The sequence below is a fragment of the Colletotrichum orchidophilum genome (genome assembly GCF_001831195.1).
Source record: "Colletotrichum orchidophilum strain IMI 309357 chromosome Unknown Scaffold_87.1, whole genome shotgun sequence".
Classification (NCBI taxonomy): domain Eukaryota; kingdom Fungi; phylum Ascomycota; class Sordariomycetes; order Glomerellales; family Glomerellaceae; genus Colletotrichum; species Colletotrichum orchidophilum.
In genome coordinates this window covers 1-16,489 of record NW_019173043.1, presented here as the reverse complement: position 1 = coordinate 16,489, position 16,489 = coordinate 1, and the positions used below count along the sequence as shown (strand labels likewise).

Sequence of the window (16,489 nt, the reverse complement as noted above, 5' to 3'; positions counted from 1 at the left end):
GGGAGTGAGCGGGAGAATCTGGTGTGCCTGTGGCTGCTCCAGCCTGCAGCTCCTCCCCCCAACCCCCTCCCCCCTGTGACCCAACCCCTGTCACCTGTCAGCTTATCTTTTCGCCCGCAGCCTCCGGCTCCGTCCACCCGACGATCCCGGCCAACGCCGGACGGACTAATTTCCTTTGCCTTACGTCATGAAAAGACTTGGAGCCAAACCGTCCTACCTCGGACTTTTCGCATCCTTTGACCCTTGGGAATACCCTCAATTCGACGAGGCCCAATGCATACCTGTTTTACCGACCGAACAGCAATGCCTGATGCTGCCATCCTACTCTGAAAGAACTCACAGGATTGCTCAACAGTTTCCCCCTCGCATCATGCAGGCGCCCCATCGGCCCGCCAGCCCTGGGCCTTAGTGCTCATCGAACCGCATGTCACCGGCCAATAAGACCAGAATGAACAGCCAAGTCCCGGCGAATCATAGTGGGGACACGAGTTCAGACTATGATGGTTTTTGATAAACCAAACCGCCATTCCGCCTACCTGCCTAGGCAAGCTGGCATTGATGGAGTTGCAGTGTGGCCGGTGAATCCAAGTTTGCCATTTGTTCTCCCGTCAGCTGCCCAAGCGCACCGCCTTCTGGTTCTTTGCGAACGACTCGTTCCGTGCAAGATTTCTGGGGCCAGTTCATGCGCCTGGGTACTTGATCCTGAGATTCGAAATTACTCCATCTTGCTACATAACCAATCAGATATGTCCATGGGGAATCCACTTCGCCTATTCTGGCAACCTCCTACGGACCAGTCTCGGATTGACGCAGCGGGTTCCCGAGGAAACGCGGACAGCAGATTCGTGACTGACTAGGCGCTTGTGCTGCATCTTCAAGCTCAACACCATCGGAACAGAGGAACAGCGGACTTGGTTATATTGATTTTTCTGTTAAAGAGGCGGTACTTGGGCATTGATAATAGCAGGAAGGTTCAGTTGTCTTCTTGGAATACAAAGTACCACAGGGCGAAGTTCGCTGAACCCTGGTGATTACTTAATTGAGGTCACGCGATGGTCTTGAGACTCTGGATGATTGATGCCATCGTGACAGTTTCACTATAGCTTCAATCATTACAGTCTGGTTATTCAAGTTTGACTGAGAAAGTCTTTTTCTCGAGGCTGGTGGTTTGGGCAACACCTACGAAACTCCACAAATCCAGAAAACCATACTCCTTAGTTAGCCTCGATCCTCGCTCAAATTAATTATCCTCTACCTGTCTCTATCCTTCTTCAATCATCTCCAGCGTTAGTCCCGATTGAATACTAGGTGGCTGCGGTGAGTGGGAGAAAACTGGGGATAGAGCCTCCAGCTGGCACGCAGGTAAGCCTAGGTTATTCTCTAGCTTGTTATACTTTACTCCAGGTTGGACATATATGTAGGCAGTCGCACAGCCAAAACATAACCTTTAGTCAATATTCTAGAAAGTAGTGAAATATTTTGTGTCTTATTTTACAACTCTCGTGTGATATACTGAGAAACGAAGCCCCGTCTTGGAACGTAGGCAATCCTCGGCTGCCCTGCAACCTCTGCGTCTTGACTCCTCCTTAGACATTATTATCGATCATCCAGCTGGAATTGGTCTTGCTGGGAGCCATGTCATTTTCTTTCACGAATGACGGTATCTTCCTGATATGCTTCATTCCCATCTAACATCGGTTAAAAAACCAGTCTTGTGCCTTCAATGCTTCTTTCCTGCTGCATTTGCCAGCCGTACATGTGGCAAGGGCGTTGAGAGACCACCATCGACCGTGTTACCCATTATCGACACAGAATTCGTGCACGTTTTGTTAATATACGGAGCATAATGGTTCTTTTATTTGTGCAAATAGTCTTGCCAGAACTCGGGAAATTGGTGAAGGGGAAGCGAAACCCTCAGGAGACTCTCTGGATCCGTTGACCAATTGCCCCCAGCCGTCACGAGAGGTATAGCGACCAGGAGAATATTATTAAGCTTCATCTTTTTTGTTTTTTCGATTTGGGTTTAGTGGAAGAGAAGTTGTCCACAGATTTTGGGGACGAAAAAAGGTGGCGAATTGAAATGGTAGTCTTGACATTTAATCTCTGATCGCCTGGTCCTAGAACCTTGAGGTCTCAGCTTCGTGTCTTGGTTACCTTGGGTTCCAAATTGACGTGTAAGCCTTCAAAACGACCTTGAGGCCTCACAAGGCACCTTGATTGTGGATTGGAGTCATAGATTCAATTCTGGTTTTCTGATGACCTCGGAATCGCTTGACACGTTTACCCAAGGTTTCTTCATATGATACTTGCATGTAGCCTACTCTTCATTGGTTACAGAAGATGGCAATCTATGAGCTTGGCCTCATGAGATCCTTCAGTTGAAACCGGTTAAAGACGTAGGAAATGAACAGAGACATGGGATCTGTTGATATCTGTGTTAGTCTCTGAGATCCGGTCCCGGTAAAGGTGAATTGGATTTCACACCGGGCTCACACTGGGCAAGTCGCTGATGGCGGAGGAAAAGCCAAGAACTACGCCCAACCCCTGGATTCAGGACACCTTGTGTAGCCGCTGTGCCATATACTCAACTTTTGTCCGGCAATGGAAATCCCAGATTCAATCCAAAGCTTAATTCAGAGCCAGTAAAGTTACACCGTTTAGACAACGGATAACGTCGTAGTCCTCAAGGTTGGTGAAAGTTTACCGTCAAAGCCAGGAACCAAAGTAAACTAGAAGTTAAGGTCACGTTGTGAAAGGGTTTTATGGTCACCATACCGGGAAATAGAGGGAAGGGAGGTTATATTTAGAGGGTGACTTCTCCTGTAGAGCATGCCAGAATCGGAAACAGTCAAGAACCAACCACACAAACAAACTCATCTTCTTTCGCTGTCTTCAAGCCCAATACTCCTCTCACCCAAGCTTCTCCCCTCATCCTCAGTTGTCTCTTCATCTAAAATTCCCCTCTCATCCAACCTTCTCAGCCCAGCATACACAACCTATACTGCAAAAGCCACATCACCTCTAAACAACCAAGATGAAGTCTACTACCATCATCTTCGCCATCCTCTCCAGACTTTCCATCGTAAAGGCAGGAGAACCCGGAGGCCCCAAGGATCCGGATAGTCTCTCACGAGGCCCGGTCCCACTTCATGAGCTCCCCGAATGCTGGCAGGGCTGTCTCCAAAGCGAGAATCACTGGTATCCGCCAAACATCAACAAGGTCAACGTCTACGACTTCTGCATGGACACCGGCCTGCACCTCCGCTTCTGGTCTCAGCACTCACTTGCAACATGCACAGCCGGCGCTTGCAGTAAAGAGGAGGCCTATAAAGCCCAGGATTGGTACTTTGACATCTGCCACTTGAACTAGTCACCTCTACACAACAGTTCACTCTTCTGGCACTCAACAAACAAACAACCGTTTACTCGCAAATAAACCGAAGCTGGAGACTTCAGAGGAATCGCGAGAAGGATAAGCACGGCTATGAGGGCATTAAGCATACCTAAAGAGGATGATTATGACTGAAGGATTCGTGGGACTCTGGTGATATCAAACATTAATTCATCGAGGAAGGCCTAGACAATCAAAATTAGAACACAGCAGTTTGCTGCTCTGTGCTTCTACTTCATCTTCAACAAACGTCTTTCCAAATTGTGACAGTAGCGTAAAGATCCACTCCCTTCTTGATAAGTATATTGTTTCAACCCCTAGATAATCTCGTAAAGCTTTGAATCAGCGTACGTACAATTCATGTCGACCAACTGTCTACATTGAAGTTGGTACCAGACTAGTCTGACCTATATATTCCAGTGTAGCCAGCCATTCCTGCTTGAGAAATGAAGGCAGAGAGCTCATTCTGTTGAGACTTAGGAAAGCTGCAATTAGCGTGACCTTCATGCTGACTACAGCCGAAGCTATCGAGAGATCCAAGCACTTGCCACTGGTTCCTGGCGCCTGACATACATCCATACGTTCTCGTCGCTGCAAGCCTCTGAAAATACGGATCCTCCTGACGTATGTTGCCCTCGGTGCGACGAGTCTACGAAGAATGTGGTGGTCAAAGGGTACCTACTTGATGTTGCTGGCATACTGCTTAAATGCTGAGGTGAACAGAGGATTCTCGCCCTCAATCTGCTTGGCATCCTGGACGGTGAAGCCGTTTCCGTTCTGTCAATCGGCGATTCGCCAGCATCCTGCACCGCCGGCATCAGATTCTTGCGGAAGAGTCAGTACAATCCGGGAGCCAAAGGCACCGGCGACCATAGCCCCTTTGCCGTTCCGGGAGCAGCATGGTACACCGATTCGGCTTGGATCGATTCCCATGGCTGGCATCATCTCAAGAGCATCAATGATCCGACATGGTCGAACGACTCGAGTTTCGGACGACCATGGCGACATGGCCCTTGTTACTTGTGCCTGTGGTGATCCGGATGCAAGATTCGAGCCACTGTCTGCCCGCTAGGGAAAAGGTCGAATCTAGCCAGGCTCCCACTGTCCGATGATGGCTGGAACCCTGTTGCCGCTTGGCTTGGAGATGGTAACAGTAAAAGAGATAGATTTGCCACTGTCCGAAATGTTCATTATCTATTTGTTGCGGGAGTAGGATGCCGTGATAGACTGTGGTTCTGGGAGGCAAGGTTCCTAGTTCAAGGCGTTGGAGCCGGGAGCTGATCTAGGCATGTTTGCAAGACAAGTCAGACTAAGACGTGACCTTGCCCCTATTTTGGAAGGTGAATGGGTGCGGCAGAACGGATGTGGATGCGCCGAGGCCATTCGGCAGAGCGGGGCATGCGGTGCCCTCACTCCACGGTGCCGTGGAAGTAGTTGTGACCGGATCACATGCGGATAATGTAGTCATGGCCTGGAGAGTAGTCGTAGGCGGCTGAGCGTGAGGCGCTCTGCTATTTGGCGCGCCAAGTACACACTGACAATACCACTTGTTTTGCTAACGGCAGCAGTATCCAAAGAGCATCCAGAGACGGACTTCGTCCCGCCTGTGTGGCTAGTACCTCCATACTGAGCCCAGGCGCTTTGCTGTGCGCTAACGGGACAGGCCAGTGCCATGCTTAATAATGAAAATTTCACGTCTAGACTTGTGAACATATTTCGAACTGATGCTTGGGGATTGGATAAGATAAGGGGCTACTGATCGTGACTGGACTTTGAATTGATGTCAGCCACCTTTGAATAGGACAATAATCCGATGGTCTTGGCGCGATCGCAAGGAAGACGGAAGTCAACATCCAGAGAGTCTCAGATTCACAACGGGGCAATATGGTGGTTGAGTAAGGTAATTATATAATACTCAAAGAGGCTGAATCATGGGTTACAATTCAGACGCCATGGTGCAGCACTGCTGAAAGAAACGGTCGACGATTCAGGCTAGAAACAGCTTCCATCCTCGTACCCAGGCTGATCCTTGTTGCCCTACTTCTCCACAGGACTAGTACTTCCCTCACCAGTTGTCGATACACTGGGTCTCAAGACTGGGAAAACCATGAACAGGCTATCGAGCTTTTGAATAGCGATCGGCATTGAATCCCTGTCAAACCGCTCCCTGAAAGAGGCGGGTGGACGCAGCGGAACCTGTTGCTGAAACTGCTTGCGTGAACAGTGACTCGACAAAGCTTCCCGAAGTGGCTGCAGGGATTCGTTCGGCTCGTTGAAGATGAGATCGAGCTCCCGACTGCCATCCACTCCGTGAGCGTCACACAAGTCATTCTCCTCCGTCTGATCATTGCCAATGGTGCCGTTGAGCTGCACAGTTCCAATATCGGGCACAAAGGACTCAAGTGTGGTTTGGGGCCAGCGTAGACAGCCACATGACTCCAAGTAATCCATGTAACCCAAGACCTTGTTGACAAAGGGGCTGCCTTCTTCGCCATACAGAGAGTCTCGATACAACTTTGTGAGGAAGAATTGGATTGGTGTCCGCGCTCCCTCCCAGGTCCAGACCTTCATTGGGTCGACCCCATGGTAAAGGAGCAGATTCACCTTGGCTTCGAAAAGAGCTGGGACCTCCTCGTTCAATGCATTATGCCAGGCTTGTCCAGTCAACTGCGGTGAATTTTGGCAGTGGGCGTCTGCTCCTTTTCGGATGAGGTATTCCATCATGTCAATGGAATGCGCGTCCGCCGTTGCAGCTTCAGCGAGTGCCATGTTGAGCTCTCTTGAATACGTCTGGTTGGCGACGCTGGGGAGTCCGAGAGAAATATCTTGGATGAAATGGAGCTGGAGTCTGACCCAAATCTTCTCCAGGACCTTCCCCTTCCACTTCCAGAAATACTCCTCAGAGGCGTATGGCGGCGCAGTAGATTTGTACCAGAACGTCATATGATACCGACTCCTGGCTGCGTGTGCGAGGGACCCGAGTCCAAGTACATCATTGTCTTTGAGCCATTCTCTGGTCTCGCAACATTGTGAGCGGTCTGGAGAATAGGTGCTGAAGATGATCTCCGCCCCGCCGTTGAGCAAAGCGTAGGCAGCTTTGAAGTGACCTGCCGAGAGCGCCTGAAAGAGACTGATGTCGAGGAAGTGTTGAGGCGCAGCCGATTTCACCTTGACTTGGTAACTCAGAACCCGCTGAATGATGCGGCCCTGATCTTCTTCGACCAATCTATGTAGGGCAGCAAGACTCTGAGCAGCTTTGCGGTGCAACAAAGGATTCGTGATGTGGAAAAGTCGACGACAAGTGAGTTGTAGATCATGAAGACATGACAAGCTGAGGTCTGAACAAGCTGCAATTTGCAAGAGGGTCTCAGGCGGTAAGGTTTCAAAGCTTGCCATCTTGACTTGCGATATTACTCAGTTCAGTATGGGACACGAAATAATGGACAGTTGACTGATGTTGATTGTGGAACGCGCTCTCTGCTCTCGTCACGACCACACCATGCTGGACTTAGAATGCTGTTCAGCTTTATCTATGGACTTTCATTGTTCAATGAGCACTCGAAACCTCGAATCATTCATTTGATTATTCTACTTTGATTGGGTCGCGCGAACCTCGAAGCTGCTCACATTGAGGTTTACCGCAACCTGAACAGTTTCTTTGTCCAGGCCCGGGCAACGGGTCTCGGTGCACTGCTGTTCAAAAGAGTGGGGCCATTTGCTTTCTCCGACCGAAACACCACGTACTTTGCAAAACCACCCACCTCGATGGCATTGAGCCTTTTGCGTTTTGTGATAGGTGGTTTGAGAGTTCAGGCAGAAATCTGCGGTGAAATGTATTTTCGTAGGATGGGTCTGCCGTCTTTCAACAAAGCAAGACACACGGGAAGCTACTGCAAGTGATGTGGCTCATGGGTCACCCCAGGTCCATGACTGGCGATGTCGATGTGTTATTCTTCAGTAAAAATTGGTTCAAGCCTCATTTTCGTGCTTTCCACCGTCATTTCCCTCAGTTGTCTATAGAGAGACCTAGACCAAATCTGCAATTGGTACCAGGTATTTGTGAGGTGCCTCGTCGAACGGTCTGAGCGCGAGGAGACCCAGATATATAAGGCGTCAAGGACACAGATTCAGACTACCTAGGAAGAGGATACTCCATCTTTTTTTCCACGCAGATGCTAACGCCTTGATCCTCTTGTTTATGGAATGAACTCTGCTCATCTCAGCTAGCCTTTCCCTCTCAGTACATTTCTCAACCCCTTTGCTTTGACAGCGGCCAGAGTGGCCACTTACACATGGTCACTGCCGACAGAAGAGTGCCGAGCGCGAGCAAGAAGATACATGAGCCCACTCCAGGACATCGCTCATGTAGTGAATTGTCCTTGGCAGTAATATGTGGAAGCCTGTAGACTTGTCAGCTCCCGTGTACGAAGAAATCTCTATTGAGGGTACATCATCAGTGGGAGAGCATGACATGGGCTGAGGATGATGTTTCTGAGGCGCAACAATCGGGACTCAGTAGGTTATTTGATGATTCAGAAAGACAGAATGGTGCGAGATTTGAGGAGGAAGGTACAGATCTAGAACGGAGATCAGACAGATGCATCTGAGCGTTCTACACGCCTGTCTTTTGATGTCTTGCGGGTGAAGTGCTAGAAGTTTTTTTTCCCAATCTACAAAATCAGACCACGGGATGTAATAGCGAAATATTATTGCCTCGCTAGTGTGCGAGAAGACTCCAGCGTCAGCGAGATCTTTGCATAGATGGCGGAGGTCTTTTGACTGGACACACGCCGTAGTCGCTTTTTATGCTGCCCTCTTTATCTGTTACTGCCGAGTAGTCGTGAGATTTATCGTTCTATCTAGGTAGAAGGAGAGTTTCCTTCGTCAATCCTTCTGGCTGTAATTTTTAATTTGCCTTGGACATCGAACTCTTTCTCTCTTTTTGTCCACTCGCCCATGTCGTTCTCAGCTGCCGTTGACTTTGCAGTCGGTCTTCAGAAAAGAAGAAGAATAGGGAAACTCTGTGTAAGTGCAGGAAGAAAGGGCGAGCTTCCCGGGGGACTAGTATTTTCCTGCTCCCCCGACGTGTCAGCCTGCTTAGAAGAGTTTAAATTCTTTCAAATCACAGAGTTGGCTGGAGCTTTCCTTCCATATGGTCTTTCACGCATACCAACGTGCCTGCAGCCTAACGGAGTCGGGATGATACTGCGTTGACCCTCGGACGTTCTCCCCCGGTCCAACTTGACACAAGTACCGTCACTGATCGAGGAAATCAGTTCTGACCACGACGGGGACGTTGAGAAGGAAGAAGTTGGCCCAGCGGCATGGGGAGAGTGTGGGGACCTCAGGGATGGCACTGCCCGGTGAGAGATTAGCAAATTCCTCAGCAGTAACCATGAAGAGAATGTTCAAATCGATGGAGAAAGTAATGGCTCATATGATTCTAGAAAGGGCGGTAGCAAGTGACATGACCGCTGTCCAGGGAGGAATGGGGTGTAAACTATGCCATATGTGTATGTTGGAGAGGATTCGATCTGCTTTGCCGATTAGTTTGTTGATGGTTGTTGCGAATCCTTGAAACAATTTGCGGTGCTTCCTTCTCAGACAACAATTGGGATGGTGTCAACTTGCCTTCCGTCCCTGAACACGGCGCACCTTCTCTGAGTGTTCCTTCCACTCATGTCGCCATTGCGGTGCCTTCATGCTCCACGAGCCTGTTGATTTTCTGAGAAGGACGAAGGTACGACAGCTCCAGATCAGATCAGAGCATGAAGAAAGTCCAATCCATCCGCCTCAGAGGCCTGGTACTTAATCATCTCCCCGACCCGGCCCCCTCCTCTGAACCTCTTCTCTTCTTCGGACCACGAGAAACGGTTTGTTGACCCCCCTAAAAGACGACTTTCTGGTCGACTTTTGCTGACTTGACTATAGAACTATTGAAAACCAACTGCCTCTTGCTTTTTGAGTTTATTTTTTTTCTCTCTCGCTGTCTTCGCTCTGCCGCCGCCGCCGCCATGGAGATCCTCGAGAACGTCTCCTTCGCCGCCGCCTAGGTCGTGGCCGTGCCGCTCGCCCTCGCCAATTTTTTGTTTTCCCAGGTTTCGGCCTGGATCCCCGTCTTGCTCGTCGTCGATTTTGTCGCGACCTCTTGGATCGTCTGCCATTCCTTGGGTTCGTCCTGTGTTTATTCCCTTCACGTGTTTGTTATATACTAACTTATATAAGTCACGACGTATATCCTGCCTGCCTCCCGGGAAGTTCCTCTCTGGACTGTCCGCTCCCCTCTCTCGTCCGACCTCGTCACCGCCTGGGCCCTTTTGGGCATGTACTTTTTTGTGCTTTTCCACACCCTGGGCTGCCTTGCCTCTCTCTGGGTGTATTCGTACCGGATTGTACACCAGGGATACAGGATCCCGAAGGGCGCTATCTTACGCCAAAAGATAGTGATGCAGTCCTTGCCTGACGCCGCCGCCGCCCGCCACTGGTTCGACCTGGGGTTCCGACCCAATACCTGCCACCACTGCCTCCAGACCGCCGATTTCGAAGGTGGGGAGGGCCTCGGGTCGTTCCTGGACAGAATGTACCACGGCAAGACCAACAAGGGCAAGGACTTGGGGTGCATTGCACTGTTTGACCACTACGTAAGTCATCTATCTCTCTTTTCACCTCCCTCCCTCTCCCTGCAAGTTATCCGTGAATCTCTCGTCCCGGGTTAGGGGAAGCGCTAGTAGGAATAGTACTCGGCTGACAATTCTATGCTCAGTGCTGGTGGTTGTGGTGCCCGGTCTCCCTCCAAACCCAAAAATCCTACCTCCTGTTCACGGTCTGGATTCTGGTGTTTCACCTTTTCTCTCTGGGAGTTCTCTGCTGGCCCATGGTATCCTTCGGAACCAGGTGGCCGTATCCTCCCGCTATCGTGGCTACTACGTCTTTTCCCTTCGTCTTTTTTTGGGTTAAGAAAGCGCCTTTCCGGGCCCAATGGATTAACCAAGGGCTTCGGAACCAAACGCACTCAGAGACGGCGCGTTATGTTCGGAACCTCCCCCAGCAGGCATGGCCGATGGGGATTGCCGGGCCTAACGGCTTCGAGCATGTGGTGGTTTCGTTCAACCCGTGGGATCTCGGCACAATGGGAAACCTGCGTGCGGTGCTTGGCGACAGCATCTGGGAGTGGCCTTTCTTCTGGCGTATCCCTCGCCGGGTACGGGAATTCGGGACCCATGCCGATTGGGATCTCCCTTTCGGACCTCGGTGGGCCCAGTTCATGGAAGATCGCGCTCTGGTTATACCGGATGGCATCAGCCTCGCTCCTCCTCCCCTCGCCCTTCGACACGACAGCTCGCGGCGCCGACGCGGCTGGACGTCGGAGGATTCCTAGGCTGGCCGGGGGCCGGCGACTTGAGGACGGTTACTCGCCTCGTCGCGCCCTGGCACGCGGTTGGTGGTCGGTTACGCGCCCCTCCGTGACGGCTGAGGTCGGATTTACTCGCCTCGCCCAGTCTATTCTTTGACAAGATATGCGCCTGCCATGCACACAGGACAATCAATATCTTTTCGACCTTCTTGCGGTTGATGCCCACAAGAGGTCTCGCCCCCCGGACGAAGATTCGTTTGGGCTTCGGGGGATGTCAACCTCCTTAAAAAACGCGGCCGACAAATGTCGCACCTTCTCGTTGGTGTCGGCTGTTAGTAGTCGAAATTGCGATCGGGCGATCGAAGACGACGAAACTAACGCGACGGCGGGTCGCTGTTCTCATCATTTCTTTGGAACACGGCCTGCCACCCCTGGGTATCTCAAACTCTCAACAAGTCACACACTCACTCTCACACTTCAACTTCAACCTACAAACATTGTGACTTCGAAAACTTGCCAACCTTCAGACACACACCAGGCACTACCCACCCCAGGATCCATTGCAGTCTCAACACTCTACACTCATCTCAACACACGGGACCTATTGCACGACCATCAAACCTTGTGTAATGTGGCTTCGGCGCAGGAAGCACGCACAGCTACCTGCTCGAGACTGCAATCAAGTAGAGGCTCATCACCTCGGTCATCAACCTCGGCGAACATCCAAATCTAGCCTTGAGGTTCGACTATCACTCTTCACTCAATGATCATCACTTTCCTCGATCTCGGACGTCATATCAGTCAATTGAGATTTCAGTCGATCAACACCTCAGTTGAATGACACATTTCTACCAGTCGAATGACGCACCAGTCTCTCTAAAGGGTCGTCAAACAGGACACCTGTTCGTTTACAACCATCCCCAAACCTTTAACTCAATTCGCTGGGGTTGTCTGTCCCAGCCACAACACGGCCTGTTGCGTCTCACGCACACTCGCCTAGCTGGGACACATTGTCCATTGAACAATTCACGACAGCACTTATGTCATCTCATTCATCATGGAAAGCATTTTTGCTTCTCCGTTGCAAGTGAGGGCATCATGACTAGTCCAAGGCAGCACACGGGTGGTCGTTTTCTCTTCCAATACTCAATCTGATCCTTCACTGATCATACTTGGTTATCACACATACCTTCGGACCATCCTCAAACCATGTTTCTGGGGCAGCAGAAACTCTCGACCCATTCATCTCAAGTCGGTCACCTCAACTTGGCTACCTTCATTGGCGGTTCTTCTTTGCTTCTCGCTCCACGCTCCTGCGGCAGCAGGAGCTTGGTAGCCACACTCACCTTGCGCAAGCTCTCTCTCTCTCTCTTTCGGGGTCTCGTTCTCACTCTCCACACTTTGCTTCTGTTGGCACCAGAAGCTCGGCACCCAATTGTCTACAACATCAGTCGACTTCATCGACTTTTCTCTTGGCTCTCAACTTCGAGCTCCTGAATCATCAAGGGCTCGATACTTCACCTTTCAAATCACTGGGTACCTTTCACACTTTCTACTCACATGACGTTTCTGGGACAGCAGAAACTTGACGAACTGTTTTCATTCAGCAGTTCTGGCATTTCTTTATGTCTGAGTCTTGGCCCTTATTTAACTTCACGTTTCTTGGGCCATAGACACTCGACATTCCATTATACATGAGCGATTTCGTCGTCTTCGACTTTTCGTTCTTGATTCCGCGTTCCTGGGGCAGCAGGAACACGCAACGATTGTCTCACATCATATTTCTGAGGCAGCAGAAACGTGCCACTTCACTCTGACGCAACTCTTCACTCCGGCTCGTCACTTTATTCTCTTCAATTCATGTTCTTTGGGCAGTAGGAACATGATGCTTCACTCGAATATTCATTCCTCTAGCAATCCTAGACTCCAACTCATGTTTTTGGGGCAGCAGAAACCCAGCACTTCACTCTTGATCGGCACTTCAACCCGGTTCAGCTTTTACTTTATTTCCCTGGGCAACAGGACCTCGACACGCAAATACGCATAAACTCCATTGGCACCTTTTTGTCCTCACTTTATGTTTCTGGGGCAGCAGAAACTCAACACCTCATTTTATTGAACACCTCTGAATTTCCACTTCCATTCCTCGGGCGGGAGGAAACCCACACTTCACACGGCACATACTTCAATTTCAGCACCTTTCTCTCACATTCACTCGATTTCTGGGGCAGCAGGAATCCAACAGCTCCAATCCTTCACTCCATTCTTCCGGCGGCAGGAGCTCAACCCTTTTCACATGATTCAATCCTTTTAAGAATATCCTATTTTTCGATTTACTTCGAAGGCAGCAAAAGCACAACACTCAAAAGACTCTTCAGCCTTTTTTTGTTTCCTCTCAACACCATCGGTGTATCTGTCTTAAGTTTCTGCGGCAGCAGAAACGAGACACCACTCGCTCATCCAACTGCATGGCACCTTTGCCTTACCTTTGCATCGGGTGTCTAGCGGCAGGAACCCTTCGACACTCTCGTAATCGACTTCAAACATTGACTGTTGACAGCCTCCTCAAGGCCCGATGGCGGGAGCACCCCAACCTCGACCACGGCCACCAGCCTTGGCCCTGATTTAGCATTCTATCACTCATTGAATGAAAACCTTCCTTTCTGATGCGATCTCACTACTTGGAACTCTTCGCAACAAAACCCTCATTAACACGCGATAACGGGGCCAGAATTCCGACTAGCTGGTGTATGTTCTTCACAGCACACTTCTTGCAATCGGCAGTTTGATTGCTCAACCATTCCTCTCAACATTGAGAGCAGCTCATCATGAGTGAACGGTTTGTTTGGTCCTTTTATGTCTCTGTGTCGCGGATTTTGGGACGCTAGAAGCATACGCAAGTTGCGCCATCCACCCCACGCGTACCCATAAAGAGTTTGTTCTCTTGTATCTTCCCCAGTTGAAGCTACTGGTCAGCGCAGGTATGATATAGACACATCCCGCGTCATTGGTCCTTTGATTGCTAATGCAGCCACATCGGGCTTACAAGCAGCGGGCGGAAATCGCAATCGAGCATGGCAGAGAGAACTTGCAAGGCATCACCAATCAGCGCCATGGGCCTTGGTATTTGTCGCAAGCGGGCCAAAGGCGAGCATATCACACCTCGATCCACGCATCATACATGACAAATGCTAACGTTCTGAAACAGGAGACCATGGGCACGTTGTTCTGCAAAACAACAAGTATTTCGGATTCTGCTCATGTTATGTTTTGTGATCGTTGACTTTTGGTTTAGGTTCTTGACACACATTCTTGCGGCGTTTGCAAAGGTGTCGAACCTCCTGTCCGAATCGAGTGGAAGGGCCCAAGGGAGGTCTGAGGAAGCATTGGCTTGTCCGATACAAACAGGTGACCGCAGAGTAGTAAGTTCGAAGACCCGTTGCTTCAGCTTGCCTACTGACCAGCAGTCTTAGTCCGGCACCTAGGCGGTTGTCAAGTCTTCTTGGGCTGTCAATCCATGAGGAGCGCGAAGATGGCTTGGCAGAGTAAGGCGATATATGGTTTGGAAAGCTGCTGGATCAATTCTGAGTGACAGGAGTTAATACAAGGAGGATTGGCTGTAGGCTTTCTTGAGTTGACGGATAAGATGCTTTGAGGGCTACATCAGAACCCCTATTGCATTGGAACGGACATTCTCAATTGGGACCTTTATTTCCAGATGGTGATGGACCTTTTTTGGTGGAGGCTCATGCATTTTCAGATTTCGTGGTTTGCGCAATTGAAATTGCTGTTCCCCGAAATCCTGTGGATACCGCATCTTCGCCAGATACTGCATCATGTCCTTGTCCTCTGCACGTCGTCGCTTTGAGAGAAGTAGCACATCGTGTCTACTACAGGAAAGTATTACGTTGACAGATATCGCTTGCGGCGGAGCCTGGCTGATGTCCTTGGGGGTCCCGTCCATTCTCGCGAAACCGATTTACCTTGGAACACCTTACTACCTTACTTTAATATCCGTCCAATTCTGGGAGGCTCGATAGGAAATACCCAGGCTATCTATGGAGGTCTTGCTCGTGTGAATGCCGCCATGCGGAATCCATTCGCAGCGAGCGGAAAGCGAGCTGAATCGTCTCATTTTCAATATTGTTTCAACATTGCGCTCTTTCAAGACATGGCGATTCAGAGCCGCAACGATGAGCTACCCATGAATCACGCCGAAAAAGGAGACGTGGTTTGCGCTCGCGTCGTGATTGGTCCAAGCTCCGAAATGAAGTGTGTCATGCGCACTACCCCCCCGGAGCTAAGCCAACCCCGGTCCGCAGCGACCTTCCCCGGCATTCTCATTCCCACCTCGCTCATCATCCCCCTTTCAACTATTATCATCATCATACATGAACCTACATTAGACTCCTAACAGTGTTAGAATTGCTCACCGGCCAAACCCTTTAGACAAACACTCAAACTTGCAGTAGACGCCTCAAAGACCCGGATCCAGCATTCACCCCGAATCCCTAGACTCTTATCAGCAGCATCCGGGCACCCCGCGATCGCCGCTCTTATCGCCCCTTATCGGCAGCCCTGAACCCTACCTTACCTTACCTTACCTCACATCTCCTCTCCGCGTTCTCGACATCCGACGTCCATCTGTTCCAAGCACTGATCCAGCCACCACCGAAACCACCACTCCACGAGCATCACTCCATCTGCCCAGCATGGCAATCTTCAGCGCCGTCCCTCCCCCCGATGTTATCGACCACCAGACCCCCAACGACGTCGTCCCGCCGCCCCAATCCCAGACCCCGGTTGCTGCCCACGTCGCCGCCCAGAGCGCGACCGCCGGCTCGGTCGACATCGAGGCGTGGACCGTCTCCGCCCTCGAGGCCCTGAGCGTCAGCCCCGTCGCCCGCGGCACGGGAACCCCGCTGGCCATCAACCTCGACGAGCAGGTACAAAAGGCCTCTGCCGCCGCCGCCGTCACGATCGCCGCCGAGGCGACGACGACTATACAGCAGACGCCTATCCGGCGGCCCCTGAGCAGGCGAGATAGCCAGAAGAAGAGGGAGCAGCTTCTGAAGGGTAATGAGGGCAGCAGGGCGCGTCGGCGATGGGAGAATGGTGCGTCTATTCCCCTTCTTCTCACTCTGGCCTAAGAGTCATTATCTTGATCGACTTGCCCCTACGGCACATCCACATTAACCACCACCGCTAACCGTACTCCTCGCATCTAGACCGCCTCATTGGCGTACCCAACGTTCAACCTCCCCTCCCAAGCGACTGGGAAGTCCACCCAACCTACCCAGTCCAAGTCGTCCCCTACCAGGTAGCCCAATACTGGGACACGGGCCTCCGCCAGCGCATCGAAGAAAAGACGGCCAAACTCCAGGCGCAGCGCAAGAAGCAGCAGCGCAAAGATGGGTCCGCGACGGGACTGGCCGTCGGCGAGGTGCCGCGCGACCTGCGCGACACGGCGAAGCGGACGCCCGCTGTTCGGGGTTGGGTGCGCGTGCTCGAGGAGCCCGTGCGGAGTTTCTTGAAGGAGCGCAGCGAGGCGAGCGATGCCGAGGGGGATAGCGAGGACGAGGAGATTGTCTTTGTGGGTCGGAAGGGGATGGCTTCTGCGGGCAAGGGGTGGAAGAAGGCGAGGAGGGAGGTGGGTAGTGAAAAGGTTGATGATGGCATGGTGTTTGATTCTTTGGGGGATGATGAGAGTGCCTCGTTCAAGTATGGCTCCCCCACTCCCCCCC

General features: G+C 51.1%; 4 protein-coding genes across 4 annotated transcripts; 3 read left to right on the top strand and 1 right to left on the bottom strand.

The window, feature by feature from the left end:
* Positions 1-3,034: 3,034 nt before the first annotated feature.
* CORC01_09508 (uncharacterized protein) lies at positions 3,035-3,370 on the top strand (the record flags this gene model as incomplete). The annotated part of the gene is made up of 1 exon (XM_022621137.1): positions 3,035-3,370. One exon carries the CDS (start codon positions 3,035-3,037, stop codon positions 3,368-3,370), a length of 336 nt encoding a protein of 111 aa, XP_022472283.1.
* A 2,058-nt stretch (positions 3,371-5,428) lies between these two features.
* On the bottom strand, positions 5,429-6,787 carry CORC01_09507 (uncharacterized protein; the record flags this gene model as incomplete). The annotated part of the gene is made up of 1 exon (XM_022621136.1): positions 5,429-6,787. One exon carries the CDS (start codon positions 6,785-6,787, stop codon positions 5,429-5,431), a length of 1,359 nt encoding a protein of 452 aa, XP_022472282.1.
* A 2,618-nt stretch (positions 6,788-9,405) lies between these two features.
* CORC01_09506 (DHHC zinc finger domain-containing protein) lies at positions 9,406-10,769 on the top strand (the record flags this gene model as incomplete). Its single annotated transcript, XM_022621135.1, has 4 exons — positions 9,406-9,423; positions 9,490-9,562; positions 9,617-10,032; positions 10,155-10,769. The coding sequence occupies 4 exons, from the start codon at positions 9,406-9,408 to the stop codon at positions 10,767-10,769; spliced, it is 1,122 nt and encodes a 373-aa protein (XP_022472281.1).
* Positions 10,770-14,916: 4,147 nt separating this feature from the next.
* On the top strand, positions 14,917-16,489 carry CORC01_09505 (uncharacterized protein; the record flags this gene model as incomplete). The annotated part of the gene is made up of 3 exons (XM_022621134.1): positions 14,917-14,976; positions 15,218-15,860; positions 15,974-16,489. Coding segments are annotated over 3 exons (1,219 nt in total), but the record flags the coding sequence as incomplete, so codon positions are not given.